Here is a 16,991-nt window from a genome sequence, read left to right as displayed (position 1 = left end):
AAATAGCACCATCTAGTTCCCATCCAAACCATATTCTCCAACTATACCCTACTAATCCTGCAGTCGCCACCGCAGGAAGGCCTTAAGGGCCAGGTGCAGGCCGGGCGGAGGCAGTGGGCCCTCGACGCTCAGGCCACCAGGACTAACCGAAGCCCAAAACAGTGTCACAAATAAACCCCCTCGGGGCAAATCCAGGGCACCCCACCCTCCCTACCCCGGTAGTCAGCATCTCTGATCGACACCCACCACCCCCTCGCCGGGCCCCCACCCAAAGTGAAGAAGCTCACCCCGTTACCCCTGTCCATCCAGAAGGTCCTCCGCCGATTGCGGTATGATCACCGGCGTATGGTCACTGTCAGGCACGGATTCCTCGGAGTCCGTTGGACCCTCCTCGTCCTCAGGGACCGCTTCCTCCGCAATGGCAGCGTCCCGTGAACCAGACAGCACTGATAACACCTCTAGTACTCCCTTCCGCTCCGTCGATGTCTCTACAGTTGAGGGACCCCCCGAGCGGCCACGGCGACCCCGAATCCTCCTGGATCTCCGTCTCTGCTCCGGTTCCGCCACCTGTCGAGGCGAAGAGCCGGATCCACCTTTCCCCGCTCTATATAGTTCGAGCCAGTGACAAACGTCCTCTGGGGTATCGAAGAACCGAGTTTTGTCATCGACAATTATGCGGAGCCTCGCAGGATAGAAGAGCGAGTATTGGATACCCTCGCTCCGGAGCTCGCGCTTGACCGCCAGGAAGGAAAACCGTCTGCGTTGAGTTTCATAGGTGTAATCCGGGAAGATGTTCACCTGGCTGTTCGCCACTTTAAATGGCCCATTATGTCTGGCGACATTGAGGATGAAGTCTCTGTCCCTGAAGTGCAATAATCGCGCCACCACCGGTCGTGGGGCACGTCCCTGCTGCGGTGGCCTCGCCGGGACCCGATGGGCCCGCTCCAGGGTGTAGAAGGAGGATAGACCCTCCGGGGCCACCGTGTCTCGGAGCCAGGCCTCCAGATATGCCACCATGTCGCCATCCTCAATCTTTTCTGGCAGGCCCACCACGCGGATGTTGTTCCTCCTGTTACGGCCTTCCGCGTCCTCCGCCCTCTGCTCCAGGACCGTAATCCGGGATAAGGCATCCTTCATATCCGCGGCCAAGGTCCGCTGTGCCGGCTCCAAGGTTTTCACCGAGCCCTCCACTTCCTTGACCCGGTCCGAAAGTTTGCTGTGGTCCGCTCTAAGGAGACCCAGGCTCGTCGCTACCTGGGCAATGTCCTGCTGGAGGGCCGAGCGCGTGGTCGCTATTGCCTCTAGGACTCGGTCAAATTGCTGCTGCAGTGGTGCACCGCCGGCATCCTCGGGGCCCCCGCGTTCCTCCTTGTCCTGGGTCTCCGAGTCCGAGACAGCTGGGGCAGTCCCCTTGGCTCCTCTAGGTTTCCCCATGTCGCCGGCCGCTCTCCTTGCAGGTCTCGGAGCGGACGCCTCCGAGTTCAGGCCCCGGCTATGACTCCCCCGGGTGCTAGGCCTCAGGTCGAATGCCGGAGATCCCCGTCTCCAGGGCCCGTTGGATCGTCTCAACCTTGGCTCACGCCACCAACACGGCGTCCGGGGGCACCGAGGAGGAGGCGGAGACAGCCGTCGCCAGGTCGGGCAGGCCCGCACGGCCGACAGAGTCCCGGAGTGGATGTCACCAGCTCCACCGGACGATTCGCGGCCCCAAAAGGTTGCGCCTCCCATGGAAGTGGGTCGGCCAGGAGAAAGTGGCCAAGTGCGGTGTAGGGAGTGGGGCCACCGACGGGGCCTCCTGCCGTCCCCGCGTGGGATCCGCTAGGGTGTGGGCCTCCGTTCATCCGCGTGCAATCCCCGTTAAAAGAGACCGCTCTGACCGATGTCCAGCTCCGACCCCCACCGGGAGCCGGCAGAGCAGGGGATGCACCGCCGCCAACGACGTTCCTCCAATCTAATGGATCTGGCCAGGGGGACAAAGAAGTCCGGGCGCCATGTTGGGTCGCACTGCGTGGTACCCCGGACTGCGATTTTCGCCGGGTCACCGCTCGTGCCGATCACGCCAGGGGCCCCGGCAGGTTTCCGTCGGGCCGGTCCGCAAAATGCGGGGGCTGGGGTGCCCCGCAGCCGCCGAATTACAGGATAATCACAGGCTCAGTCCCGGAGCCGAGCTCTCAGGCGACCATCACCATCGGCGCCCAAGCCACGCCCCCCATGCAGAGCCAATGATGTTAGCCTTTCCAGGAGGATGGAATAGGGCACAGTTTTGAAAGCCACACTGAGGTCTAATAAAATCCGTGCACCTGTGTCACCCTCATCCAGGAGCCGTCTAAAATGTTCTGTGACCCATGGGAGAGTGGATTTGGTACTGTGGCCCACCCAGAAACCTGACTGTGATGGGTGCAGACCATTGTGATCTTCCACAAAGATAGTAAGCTGTGAATTAGCATGCCTCTCCAGAATCTTTGCTAGGATGGGCAGCATTGAAATTGTTCTAAAACTTGACCAATTAGTGGGGTCAAGGCTTGGCTTTTTTTAAAGCGGTAGAACCATACCATGTTTCCAGGCTTCTGGAATACGACCCTCTCTCAGTACTTCAACTACTTTTTGAAGTATCTCCGGGTCTTAAAGGCTGCATTTAGATGGATGGAGCAGGTCGAGTGGAGAGCTTGATTTATTTGACCTCAGTATGGTCAGGAATTGAAAAGTATCCAGCAAGGACATCTGCTCCATTTTCTGAGCATCCAGGAACACATGTGGCAGGTTTTCCTCCCTTCCTGGGCTACCTTCCCCAATACCAATACTGGGATGGTGCCAAAAGCCTGAACATCAGCTAGCAGAGCCTTTGCGAGAAGAGTCTGAATATCGTCCACCTTCTGAACAAAGAAGTTGGCCAATTCTTTGTGAAGCTTTTTAGACAGCGAGGGTACAGGAGATACTTTTTTAGGTTGCAAAAGTTCCTAAACCACGTTGAACAATGTTTTGGGCATTAGCGATTAGCGAGTAGAACGCCGCTCAAGCGGCCTTGCAAAGCCCATGGTATTTTTTTATGTCTACTTTATACACAGCCTTCTGATCCTCAGAGGCGCAGAATTAACAAGATCTAGATTGAGCACACTTAGATATTCTTAAAAGTTCATCGCCAGATACTGAAAGGAGATCCAAGATGAATGTTTAAGTCCCCTATAAAAGTAAAGTTTGCACATTTCAAAATATAGGGGGCAAATAGGTTCGGAACCAGCGATCACCAGTTTCCCGTGTATCCCAACAGCCGATAAATTAACGCCCCGGATACAGTAAGTTTATGGGTCAGGTCTAAAGAAAAGAACAATGCTTCGCTCTCTGGGATAGATAGCTTCTGCGTTTTACACAGATATTTATTCTTAAAAATGATGGTGATCATGCCTCCTGCCCTGCCCTACCTTGCCGATCCCTTTTGGTAATGGCATAGTTGGGTGGAAGTGCAGCGATAACATCTGGTAGGATGCCTTGTGAAGCCATGTTTCAGTTAAAACCATGGCGTCTGTATCGTTTTCCCACAAAAAATTAAATATGTGCAGTTGGTGTACTCTTTGTTGTGCTTAATTTGTTAATAAGCAAGTTATAAAAACAAGTGGCGCTTCCCGGGCAGACCATGCTCCCATTGCCCTGGGGATTGGCAGAAAAATTACAGTTAGTACAGCTAAGTGGGTATCCCTACGAGGCCAGAGAAACCATACAGGTTGTCCCACAGGTCAATCGAAGTGCTAGGAGTTGTTTGGGGGAGAACACAAGCCTTTCTTGCCAGCGAGATGCAGGGTTCCTGGCCTCTGGCCCTATCCGGACACAAACGGTCACAGATGGGCTTGCCTTAGGCACACCTTCGGCACGCCAGCGGCGCATCCTCACCCTCTCTACGAAAGGCCAAAGATCAAAAAGCTGCACTGCTAACTCGCACACGGCACCATCAAGATGACCGCCAAAAGATATAGTGAAGCAGGCGCTTGAACAAACTCTCTGTGCTTCACAAAATGTTTTTTTTTAAATTTATTTTTATTAAAAGGCCCCCGGTCCCTCCCTGAACATAGAATTTAACCTCAGCACAAGAGGGTATTTTCAAAAATGCTGCGCTCACATGCAGATCTGTGCCTCGGACAACACCCTACCTGAGTCAGCTGCATCCAAGCCACCAACGTCTATGAAGGGCAATTTGTAAGAAAAGCTGCACCGCCAACTCAAGCAAGCGCGCGGCACCACCAAGATGGCCACCAAAAGGAATAGTGAAGTGTGCGCTTGAACACATGCTCCACGCTTCACCAAAAGTTTTTTTTTTAAATGACATTAAGGCCCCAGGTCCCCCCAAACATAGAATTCAGCCTCTGCACAAGAAAGTATTTAAAAAAATGTCATGCTCATATGCAGCGTAGCGGCGCCTCAGACGACACCCTACCTGAGTCCATATACATCAGCGAGTACCTACTGGACAATAGATGTCATAAATTCACTGGGAACAAACTGCATAGAACAATGTATAGAGTAATTGATCTGTTGATGTACATTTCTATGAAACTATCAATTTGCATTGAACACATATACACAGAGAATGAGGTATTTAACATTACTGTTATTGTACGTTTTTTGTTTCCAATGTACTTTTTCCTGTTACACTTATGACATCTGTTTTCCTGCTGGTAACTATTGATTAATCTACACATAATGAAATCATATATAATGCGCTGAAGGAACCCCTGTTATTTATTTATTAATCTGCAGGCATCAACTGGCAAGGACAGTTGGCAACTCATTTATAATTAATGGCTGTTTACTGTGTTTGGGCAGGATGGTTTGGACTGCAGAACTGGCACTGCAGAACTGTCAGGTGGGCTGGCTAGCTCCCAACACTTGGTCCCACCTGGTGTCTGCCTATGGTGGATACATTTTAAAATGCCAACTAATGAATTTCAGGAAAACTTTCCATCTGTCAAATCAATCACATTGTTTATGATAAGCATTGTTGACCCAGGGACAAGGCCCTCAACAGTAGTGATTACTCACAGGTGAGAGTCGGATGGCCCTGATGCGAAGCAGATAGCCTTTACACAACACTATTTAGAAGACTCTTTTTCTAGCAGTTAACATTGTGTGTAAACCTGCCCCAGTCTCAGTGGTGAAGAGGAAGATGTACATTTGCAATGGCAATAGGAAGATGTTTTCCTACCTTGCCATTGTACGGCACGCCACGAAGTAGGAGTGTCTTCCCTTTGAATAATACATCGCGATAGCATCCATTTTTATTTGACATGGTCACTTTGGAATAGTGGTTCTAAATTTAAACTACCTTATTGTCTTTTTATTTTTTCAACCCTTACAGCCTTGAAAAAGCCCCAGGCATATGAGCCTGAGGGGGCGAAACACGTGTTGGCTGTTTTTAAACTCTATACCACACACTAAATGGTATACTCTACTTCTGAATATGGAATTACTCACCTGCAAATAAAAAGTGAATGTCAAACAAAAATGGATGCTATCGTGATTTATTATTGAAAGGGAAGACACACTTACTTTGTTTTCAATTCAAGTTTAACGGGTGCATTAAGGGTCTAAACCTCATTGGAGGGAACACCCACAAAAAACTGGATATTTCCAACGACAGGAAGAGGATGCTGAGCCCTTAGTAGCAGCCAACACGCCACCTTCGCCTAGAGGTATGAGTTGAACTTCATGTTGGCCGTGTGGAGAAGTGGGACCAACATAGTCCTGTGCCGCAGTGTGAACTGCCCTATCCTACTGGATAAGTAGCAGGAGTTTTCTTAGCAACACTCGACCTCCGTTTCCACCCAAACAACAGAAATGTATCTGCGGGTAAGAGAGGTTCCCTCCTTACCACTACTTCCGCTGCTGTCTTCTAGGGAACGTAATGGAAGCTGCCAGTCCTTCAGTCTTGGTTCTCCGACCCATTATGGGTCTGGACTCCCAGGAAAGGGGATCTTTCTTTTGGGTGGCGTACCGCTCTCCGACTTTATCCTCCAGTAATGATGAGCCTTTGCATACTGACAGCTCCATAAGCCATTCCCCCTGTTAGTTCTTTACTGTTGTCTGTTTTCTGTCATACACACTTTTTACTTTATGCCTGAATTGTTTAACTGGAAACATCGACATTTTAAACTCATTTTGGTTATTTTTTTGTTGAAAAAGTACACATTTATTTCTCTAAGTGCATGTGGTCAATATGAGGCAGCATTCGTTCTGGCAGTTTTGGTTTAATTCGTTAATTTTAGATATATGTAAATCTGTAACAATGTAAATTCACAGTTATGTTGGGATCCTCCTATTGTCCAGGCCTTCTCAGTGCCACACTAATCCTGATCTCTCGCTCTGTCTCTCTATCTCGCTCTCTGTCTCTCTCTTTTTTCTCTTACTATCAGTGCAACTTCTCTCAGTCACCACAAGCCTATTTCTTTTCTCTGCCACTCTCCCTCTTTGCCTAGTTTTCTTTTCTTTTCTCTTGCTGTCTGTGCCTTTCTCTGTGTAACCCTGATCTCCTCATTCTCCATCTTCTCTTCTCTCTTCTCTCTCTCTCTCTCTCTCTCTCTCTCTCTCTCTCTCTCTCTCTGGGCCCCTTTCAATCTCCTCCTATCGATCTGTCTCGTTTCTGTTCTTTTGGTTCTTGCTCAATCTCTTGCCTCTCGTGGTCTCTCTGTCTCAACCTCTTTATTTCTCTGTTATCCCTCACTCAGATTACTTCTCTCTCTCCCTCCACCGCCCACCCCAAGGCTTTCACTCAATATCACACAGAGGATTCAGTTAACACTGTGTGCATTGAAAAAACCAACCTACATTCATAATCTTATTTCTTTTTAACAGCAAAATTATTGTTCTTTAAAAAGAAATAACAAGATGCATGTCACTGGTGTATTTCGGTATCGCGCCTTTAATACTTAAAACTGTGTTTTGTTTGCCCTGCTGTTTTAATGTTGTGCCCCACAATCATTGCCCTATTTAGACCCAAACATGAACTGCGATGAACCTTTAATTCCGCCTGCCTCAGTTAATGAGGATCGGGGGGGCTGATAGAAAGCATCCTTTCAATCACTTAGTAGATAGGTTGATTTTAAAGAAATGGAAAACTGCAGAACATTCTATTTGCTTTTGCAAAATAATGTTTTCTACCTGGCAGCCAGCAGGACATTAAAAGGCATGCCTCTTGGAAACATCAGGAGGGTAGCCCCGGGGCTTGGGGAGATCAGGACTTGGGCAAAAACTGGTTCCTCCGCTTTCTCGGTCTTCAAACAAAAGCACAGATTGAAAGACCAACGTCTGTGGAGGGTAAACCTGCTTCTAATTAACGTTGCCTCTGACTCGAGGTGTTTGAAGACTGTGGGAAAAGGGCCGTTTGTGAATGCCTTGGCCATCTACAAAGAGAAAAGAAGACGCACGAAAAGCGTCAATAAATGTTCACTAAAGCCTCGGTAGCTTTATGTCATGCTACACCGAGCTGTAAATGGAGCCTGGTTGAGTGATGGTTGTACGCGTTGTTTATGGCACAGGGGTTCTGGGTTCTTTATCACAGTTGCTCAGATTGTGTTCAACCCATCTAGCTTGCCTGGTTCTGCTTTGTCCAAAATAAGACCATCTGATACATTTATTTATAGAATACCCCAGCTAAAGATTGATAGCATGAGATGTAACGCTGCAGGTGTGAAGCAGTATAAAGAGTGTGAGTGGGTGTGGATTGGTTGACATTTGGACAACTTGCATCTTCTTATTTCTACTAGTTGCCTTGTCTGAACTCCTACAACACCTACTGCAGTAATCAGGTGGCAGCCAAGGCCTTGCTGGACCACAAGAAGCAGGATCACCGGGTACAAGACTTCCTACAGCGCTGCTTGGAATCTCCGTTTAGCCGCAAGTTGGACCTGTGGAATTTTCTGGATATCCCACGAAGCCGGCTGGTGAAATACCCGCTTCTGCTGAGAGAGATCCTGAGACACACGGCGAACGACCATCCTGACCAGCAGCACCTCGAGGAAGCGGTGAGTTGTTGTATGTGGATCCTTGTGTCACAACTTCTAAAAGATAACTTTGAAGCAACAGAGCGCTGTGCATAGCGGAAAGGAAATGACAAATGAGGATTGTATATCTTGCCTACGGTTGGCGTAGAAGCGTAAAGGAGCTTGATATTCTTTCATCAAAGGGGTATCAGGGGTTCCTTGAAGAGGGGCCTTTTCACGTCCTTCCAAAAATGGAGAAGTAGCAGAGGGTGCCTAATATGTGGCCGGATCCTCAGAGTACTTTACATAAGAAAAATTTGAAGGGACAATTAAGTTTTGTATAAGGTACAGAGGAAGGCTTTGCTTTTTAGGGTGGCCAAAGAGCCCGAAAGAATTGGTATTTATCGAAGGTGGAAAAAGCACTCCTTGAAAAGGTGCCTTCTCCCCTCCTACCTAAAATACAGAATAATGGATGTGGCCTTAGCCTCGGTACATAACTTCAGAAAGCTTGTTTCCTGTTATTATTTCTCTATTTTGCTTCTTAGTGTTTCCGTCTGCTGTCTGTTTTGTGCTTCACCCTCTTTGTGGCGTGGCAAAGATGCTACGGGCCCATACGGAAAGCAAGGACATTATTCACAAAACATTTTTGTTTAGCTCAAGCGCCAATACTTCAATAGCCATCTATTATTGACTGGTGATATTTTTATTTCATTCAGTGGACGCTCTCATTTTATCATCAAGCCAGGAGTGATGAACCAAAATGGTTTCAATATCAGTGCATCCCCCTCAAAAAGCCTGTCCACGCCCTGTTTACCCTTTATAAACCAGGGTCAGAGCCCTGGGGCATCACAACACGCTATCTCCACAGCAGCCGGTTATCTGCTTAAACCCAGGGCTATTGAGACAGTTGCAGGGTCGCTCACACAAAACATCCCTTGGGCTGTTTGCTGCACTGACATGTCTCGCGCTGCGACAAAAGGACATGCTTGTGGGCTTCTGGGAAATATTAATGACCGCTACAAAAGTACTTTGCTAACCTCATTTAAGAGTAGCTATCAGTAGTACTTTCTAATCACATGTCGCTGCTTGCACCCCTGGTGCCTGGCTGGCTTGCATCCTGTGTAGAATTGTTTTAAAATGATGTCATTAGATATAGTTAGTTTTAATACATGGTTGTTTATGCCTACTGCCCATCGCTAATTATTAACCCATCACAGCATCATGTTTTATATACTGATGGCATCAAGCATTGACGAAGCCAGTAGGGTTGGCATTGGCTGCCCGCCTTTTGGCATCGTCTTTGCTTGGTTTTTTTTGTCACAGATTTCAAAAACCGTTATTGTTGAAGAAGCTGCTGTGCTCACTTCAATCTGGAAAAAAAAGCACTAACTATCATCAAAAATGCTCCATGGTTTATCCTCGGCAGCGGACTTTATGTGAAGGCACTTCTGTTACTAAAGTGACTTGGGTGAAATGAAAACCACAGTGTACTATTATAGAGTAATCATTGTGCCAGTCTGAAGAAACCTGCGGCCTCCCCACTAGAACCTGAAAAATCTAGACCCATTTTGAACCCACCCTTTATGATCAAGGTCATGGGGGGTGATGTAATGTGCTAGTTCCAAGTCCCACAAACATTGGGATTCTTGGATCTGGACATCCGTGCGATCCTGATCCATAGTAGATACAGGTCCTTATTGGGTGTGAATCAAGACTCGCATTGCAAGCTACCGCTTTACAAAACAATTCAATAAGTGAATATGGAGCATGAACCAGGCTTGGACAGAGTTTTCTAGAACACTGACTGGCCTTGGAATGTCTTTTGCCTGTTTTATTAATAGTGCAGAGCAAGCTGCATTTTTGTACACATGTTGGACATTTCTACTGGAGAACTGCGGGTAATTAAAAAATAATTGGCTGATTTTCCACTTGGAAATAGAGGCACTATGAATAGCTGAAGTAGATGGGTTTTTTTTTCCATTTAAAAAGTTGTTGGCGGTCATATTTAATCTAAATCCCTCATCCTTGATTCGTCAGCCTTACAAACCACATGTACTTCAGCGAAGCACAGTACTTTTACAGTGACTGCCTGTAACACTGCTCTTCAGTCTCCATATTGAAATGAGGCATGTTGGTTATTTCCCATAGTATTTACCTCTTCTGTATTGCTACAATCAATTATTTGTAGATGCCAGGTAGCCCATGTTGCAGTCATGAATCTCTGGAATGTCTCAGTGGGAGCCGTGGGGCGAAGGGTAAGCCTGGGCAAAGCACTACGCTACGCTCGCGTAGTTTGCGAAGTTCGCGCTACTTCGCACTACGCGAACTGCATGTAGCACAGTTCGAACACGCGTAGCGTAGTGTTGCGTAGTGCTGCGGTCATTTTTTGCTTGCTCGCGGTCCTCAACGTCAAGTTGGCGACCGCGAGCAAGCACGATGACATCCCGGCGAGACTTTTTCATTGTTCGCGATTAGCAACATCAAGTTGGCGATCACGAGCATGGAAAATAAACCACCCGGCGAGATTCCCAACGCGAGGAGGTCAGGTTTCTCATTGCGAGTGGTCGCGTATGCTCGCGACCGCTCACGATGAGAAACTACCAGTTCGCGTTGAGAAAGCTGCCGCTCGAGGAAAAATCTACTCGAGCAGCAGAAAACTACAGCTCGCACTGTGCAAGATGCCATTTTCAATGATTGCACAGTGCCGGTTGCTTGTCCGCACTGTGCAATCATTGAAAACAACATCTGGCACAGTGTGAACAAGGTACTACGCAGTTCGCGAAGTGCTACGCGTAGCTCGCGTAGTGCGAACTGCACTTTGCGTACCTTCGCGAAGTGCTACTTCGCGAACTACGCCCAGGGTTAGCGAAGGGGGGCTTTTGTCTGTTCATTACACCAGTTATCACTCTTGGAAGGGGTGAACTGGCTGGCTCTCCCCTGCCATTCCAAAACTCCTGTGTGGTCTGCACATCAAAACATAAAAGCAAAACAGAAATTGGGACTCACTAAATTCAAAATTGTTTCAGTTATAACTAGAACAATCGAATCCAAAATATCAGCAGGAGCAATCTGTTGTTTTTCCCCAAACATTGGTGGGAAAGAGTCACGGAGGGAGCCTGAGGGCTAGAGCTCGGGGGCAAGAGAGGGTGCAAATGACGAAATAAGGGCAAATGTACGTCATTCTACCATGGCTAAGCGAGAGAGGGGACCACCACAGGGCACCGAGCCTAGGGGGTGAAGATATGAGCCCCCCCATACATTTAAAAATATGACTCTATCTGATGTTAGCGACTAATTGGGGATTAAATGGGAAGACTGTGTGCTGAGCATTAAGTCCACTTAGGGTTAGGCCTTGTTTTTTGGTAACTACAAAGGACACAGAAATAGTTAAAGAAATACTGTAACTGTATATATGTGTGTAACGGAATGATGACGAAATGTGACTCTATGAACATGTACCGATTGTTATTTGTTTGCAAAATAAAAATAAATGTATATTAAAAAAATATATATGACTGAGAAGCCAAGTCTGGTCTGGGAGCCAAACATATGCCAGAAACCGTCTTAATACGAGCCCTTTATTTCACGCAGCAAGGCTGCCTGACCCCATGTGCCTGGAAGCTGAGTCCGAGCACATTGTGCAGCACTGTCTTTCAAATAGATTTGTTTCATATAGTGTACGATTCTATCAGAGATGCACATTTTAAACCGCTACACCATTTCTTAAATAAACATGTAAATACATGATTAAAATTAATACATTTTTTTTAGATATCCATCCATGCAATTTGTTTATAGCGCAATACAGGTTGGTATTAACAATTGTATTCTGAGCACTGCACAGCTGGAATGGCCAGCAGGTACCTGGTTTATGGCACAGGATGTATCGAGGAAGTTTAGAATGCAGAGTTTTTAATTTCTGCATTCTACCCCCTGTATACTCCTGTCTTTGCCCTGCCGAGTATAAAGGGCGGTTCATTATAGAGCTAGGGGGCAGGGTGTATTACATTTAGGGCCGCTGGAATTGTACAGTAATAAAACCAAATTATCTTACTGAATTGTATGGCCAGAAAGGGCATGTTATGATTCATAATGTGGCATTTTGTGGAAGTATTATTTCTCAATGGTAACACATTGTTACTGTATGGGCAAAGGTTTCACTACTTTAGTACCAGTTTATCAACTGAATACAGCAGTCAGCAACTCAAAGGTAAGTACCCTTTGTCGTTCACAGCACCCCGAGTAACACTTTTTCCCCCAGAAATATTTGTTGTAGAAATTTACCACTCATACAGCAGATGGTGAATTATGTCACATGTGCAGTAAATCAATAATAATGCAGGAAAACATGGCAGAGTTGCGCAATCCCAGCTGCCATCTGTATATAAGCAGACACACATAAGAAAGATATTTTGATTAGATCTGGTAGATGCAAGGAGTAACACGGTTACTGGGAAACTTTAAATGTGTTCTTCCCTCTAACTCTGCACCCCTAGGATTCTGCTACAAGAAACTGAAAAACAGCTTGTGTGGGAGCAGACACCCGGGCATCATCCGAGTGGGAAGCAGGTGAATTTGGCGATAGTTATTGTGTTCTGTAGGCCCAAGCACAACCTCCTTGTGGAGCAAAGATGGAGGCACTGAACACGAAAGTAAGCACTGAATAAAACTTCGCAGTATGCTTCTACCGTACCTAGCCAGTCTCCTCTGCGCTTGAGGTCTTCATCTTGGCTTTGGGCATGTAAGTTGAGGAAGTGAAGCTGACATCCTACCACTGGATCAGACATAGGATGATGCATTCCAGGATCAAAGGCACCCCCACTGTTCAAACATCCTGGCGGAACTCCGAAGTTTAGACTAATTCCCAGAGATCAAGGAATCAAGCGAGCTGTCAAGTCTTTAATCAGGCTGTTGTTACTGCTGACCAGACATTCTTGTGATAGGAAAACTGACGTCCCTCCCAAAAATCCACAAAGTAAAATAAAAAATAAACAAGTGAGCCAGAGAAGCGTTATTGATCTGCACGGTGGTAGGGTTCAGCTGTAATGCTTTGTCTCGGTCATGCGGCATCACTGCTATTTCTTTAGTAAAGATCATCTAGCGTTAAACTCCCATGCGCACAATCCCGACCACCTGTTGTTTCTGTGCAACCTGATATTCCATAAAAAATTTCATTTATAGCAGTACAAACGACCACTTCATTTTTTGGTGTTACCCCTGTTCTACATACTTTTTCCCCAAGTGTGTACACGGTTAGATGTATAGGAAGTGTTTGTGGGTGGATGGGCAACATTTTAACTCCTTGTTGCCCTATTACTGGATGATTTAAAAATTTGTGAGTCTGGAAAAATGCCGTTTTGAAAATGTGGTTGGAAGAAATATCAAGATAAAAACAAACATTTTGAGTGCATCAAAGTTTGAAACGGCAGTTTGTTTAAAGTTCTCCCAAAGGTAAAGTATAGGGAAAAGTGAAAAAGTGTACTAAACTTGTAAAAGTTAGTGAAATAGTTTTAACTAAAAATATAATTCCCACCAACAATAAAACATATTTTTTCACCATACATTAATGATTACCTGCAGTGATGTATAAAATTAATTAAAAGTAATGGATTTTATTAACATTTAATGTAACATTCTTTTTTTATTCAAAAGGGTCGTTAAAATACTTAATAAATAAATGATAAATATGTATTATTTTTAGATTTAAGATATTTATTTATATTTTAACTATTTTAAATTATTTCATTTAATTTAACATTATTTCCTATGGGGTTTTATTAAGTCCCTACCTACATTATTTTCTATGGGAGGGTGTTGCAGTATCAGTGATTGGCCATGTGTGGTGCTTTACTTAAAACTCTCTTTTTGGCAGAAGTAAGCTATAGGTATAACTTTTGCTCCACCCCCTTTTTTTAGGGGTTGGAGACATGCAAGTCTGCACATCTGAGTAACTTTACCCTCTGATTTTGTAAATAGCCCAAAGTAGTAAAGTTACTCAAACGTATAAGATTAAATTGCAAGTGTAAGTTACATTTGTGAATAGTCTTCACTGTGCTTTCGGTCAGCCTATTGCTTTATTATTAGTTGGCTTTCTTGTCAATCTAATGTGCTTGCTTCTCATTCAATGGTTTTTCTTCCTCTGCTTGTGTTTGGCCCTCCCTTGAGCATAGCTTCTTTACCATTCCTTTGTTTAGATGACTTGTATCTTTCCATAACTGGCATCAGGTATCTACTATTTTTCTTTTTCTTTCAGCACTCCACGGCAGTGCTTGTGGTTTGCGTGATCTAGCTCCCATATTCTACTTTCTCTTCACACATTCTTGCTCCCATGCTCTCTGTTGTCCCCCCAAGCTCATCTGTTGCTTTTTTCTCTCTGTCCAACTCTTCTTTTTTATTTTTTTTATTACCTCCCCCACCTCCTCACTTCTAGTTCCTCTCTTGCTTCCCTACCCCTCCCTTCTCCCGACGCTCGGAAGCATTGACTTTGTTCTGTTTCTGGGGCCCCCCCAAAAAAAAAAAAATATATATATATATATATAAAATAAAACATAATGATTGCCACTGCTTCTTTTTTTGCCAATGTCAAACTTTTTCTTTCTTTAGCCAGTATTGTTCAGCATTGACGACAAGCCTTGGCAAAGCCAAAATGTCAGCTAACGGCTTTTAAAGACGCGATCTATTGGCTTTGCCTATGCTTGTTTGGAACACAAACACGCTGGACTTTACCGCAAGGAGTACATCAAAAAAGGTTCACCTGTTACCCGAATAATGCAATTTCATGCCATGCACAAACACAAAAAAGCTTTGAGTTTCAGTGCACTGTCGTTCGCCTTTGCTTGCCCATTAAGCCTTTAAGTGGCTTGAAATCCTGTATCTTTATAATAAGGACAGCAGCAAATGCGTTCACAAGATCCTTTCATAGTTGCAAAAGGCGTGTAAGGATTATAAGGCAGTAGTTATGAGGGCATAGCCAGACCTAAACTCTTTGTACAGGCTCTGAAATCCAGCTTTGATGAAAGCTAACATGTTGGGCCTGCAAAGGAGCTTTCATCAGACAGATTGCCTTTGTAAGTGAAGATACAGTTTCACTAATGTCTGAAAAATAGGGTCCCGAGAGTGCCAGACAGCTTTCACGGTTCACCTGATACTGTGCTAAGTGACCTGCGCTTTGCAGTTGCACGCATTTTAGTTGTGTGTTCTGAAGCTTCATGATAATATGGATATATATTATTTGTGGAGAAGCAAGGGCGCTTACGTTCTCGCTTGCCATTGGTGTGGTGTGCAAAAAATATAAGCAGAGTGGAAAGTTTATCTTTGAGGATGAGTTGCTGAATAGATGTAAAAAGTTGCCCTGTAATATTATTTCGTCTCCCCTGGACAGCAATCCTGTATGGAAACTGATAGCAATTTCTGTTGCATGAAAGCCACAGGCACAACCGCGGCCTAAAAGAAGGTTGTTTTATCCACACGATGACCCCACATTAACTTAAGATGTTCATGGAAGGAACAGCACAGGAAATAAAGCTAACCATATTAAATGTCCTTCTGCCTGGGGAGAACAGAGGGTGGGATTTTCTGTCACGCACGTGAGAAGTGAAATCTTCCCATGATATACAATTACATGCTGTTTTACTGCTAATGTGGTCGTTCTGCAATAGCAAAACATTATTGCTTTAATCATGTTTGTTTGGAAAATGCAGGCTGCACGACCCATCCTACTGAACTAGCATATGGTTTCTGCTAATTGCAATATTCTTGTATATAGCCCCTATATCAGTTATTGTTCCTATCTGTCGTATACAAAAGAGCAAACGGTGGATTCCTTTTGATCAGTTCCGCATAATGTGGTTCAGTATTTTGCAGAAATGACTTTGTACTTTCCTTTTAACACAGATAAACATTATTCAGGGGATAGTGGCTGAAATCAACATCAAGACTGGAGAATCAGAATGCCAATATTACAAAGAACGGCTTATTTATCTGGAGGGTCAAAACGATCCGTTGATTGACAATTCGCGAGCATTGTGTTGCCACGGTGAACTGAAGAACAACAGAGGGGCGGTAAGAATGCTAGCTGTCTAATGCTGTAATTGCTAAAATATATAATATATATATTTACATGATATAACTGACACTTTGTTTCTCTTAAGTGGACAGTCGTATGGTGCTTTTTCACACCATGACATTGCCCCACTCTCTCCTCACCGCCACACTCCACCAAGCCTTCCAAGGAAGTTGTTGTAAATTTTGTTCACCCCAGAAAGGAGAAACAAATGATCCAAGTTGGCAGCAATCTGTTCATCACCGCTACCATAATGGTTCTCCTGCAGGCCCAATCCTTCCAGGTGCCTATGTAGTAGTCTCCAGAATGCCCTACAGCTTTTACCTGCACTCCGATAGCAAAGGCGCAGTTAGTAATGTGTCATTCACTATGTCTCCCTAACCCCATTCCTCTTTTATTCGCCTAATGTGGGCAGTTAATGACTGCTGGCACAATTATTTTACAGCATCCATAAGTAAGGAGGCTGTGAGTGGAAATGGAAAGGGGTGACGTGAAGCGGACAGACTCAACCTATAAAGCTGGAATTCTCATTCCCAGGGCAAAAACCAGTGTTAAAAATGTACCACAGGGATCGGGTGGAGCACATAGTATCATGTCCCTGTAGTTTTTATTTTGGAGCCCCAATACCGCTTGAGGAACTTCACACCTCCTCCCACAGTCCAAAATCCATGACAACTGGTCATTTCGAATCTAGGTTTTGAAATATAATGGTGCTGGAACTAGCATTAGAATATTTCTCTTTAAACTGAGCCATTGACACTATCATCGTCCAGTACCCTGGAAAATCTGTGATATCTCGTGAAGGAACCTGTTTGGTCTTGTAACCCAATGGAATATTCTACCTTAATATTTATTTTGCGGGTCCAATAAAATATAATTGATTACGCTACTTTACAGTTCTTTGGAAGACAATCTACGTTGATCACAAGAGATGATATACTCAGAGGCTTACTTCCCCAAGT

General features: G+C 45.2%; 1 protein-coding gene across 4 annotated transcripts in view; it reads left to right on the top strand.

The window, feature by feature from the left end:
- The window catches only part of ARHGEF3 (Rho guanine nucleotide exchange factor 3), an 898,185-nt gene that overhangs the window by 835,217 nt on the left and 45,977 nt on the right, over positions 1-16,991 (top strand). For all 4 annotated transcript variants that reach the window (XM_085624661.1, XM_085624662.1, XM_085624663.1 and 1 more), the window contains 2 exons: positions 7,752-8,009; positions 15,861-16,028. In XM_085624661.1, coding sequence (XP_085480787.1) covers positions 7,752-8,009; positions 15,861-16,028 — 426 coding nt within the window. The remainder of the gene's footprint in view (positions 1-7,751; positions 8,010-15,860; positions 16,029-16,991) is intronic.

Source organism: Triturus cristatus, chromosome 9 (assembly GCF_964204655.1).
Source record: "Triturus cristatus chromosome 9, aTriCri1.1, whole genome shotgun sequence".
NCBI classification, from domain to species: Eukaryota; Metazoa; Chordata; class Amphibia; order Caudata; family Salamandridae; genus Triturus; species Triturus cristatus.
Note: the sequence above shows the minus strand (reverse complement) of the source record. Positions and strands in the feature narration are given on the sequence as shown.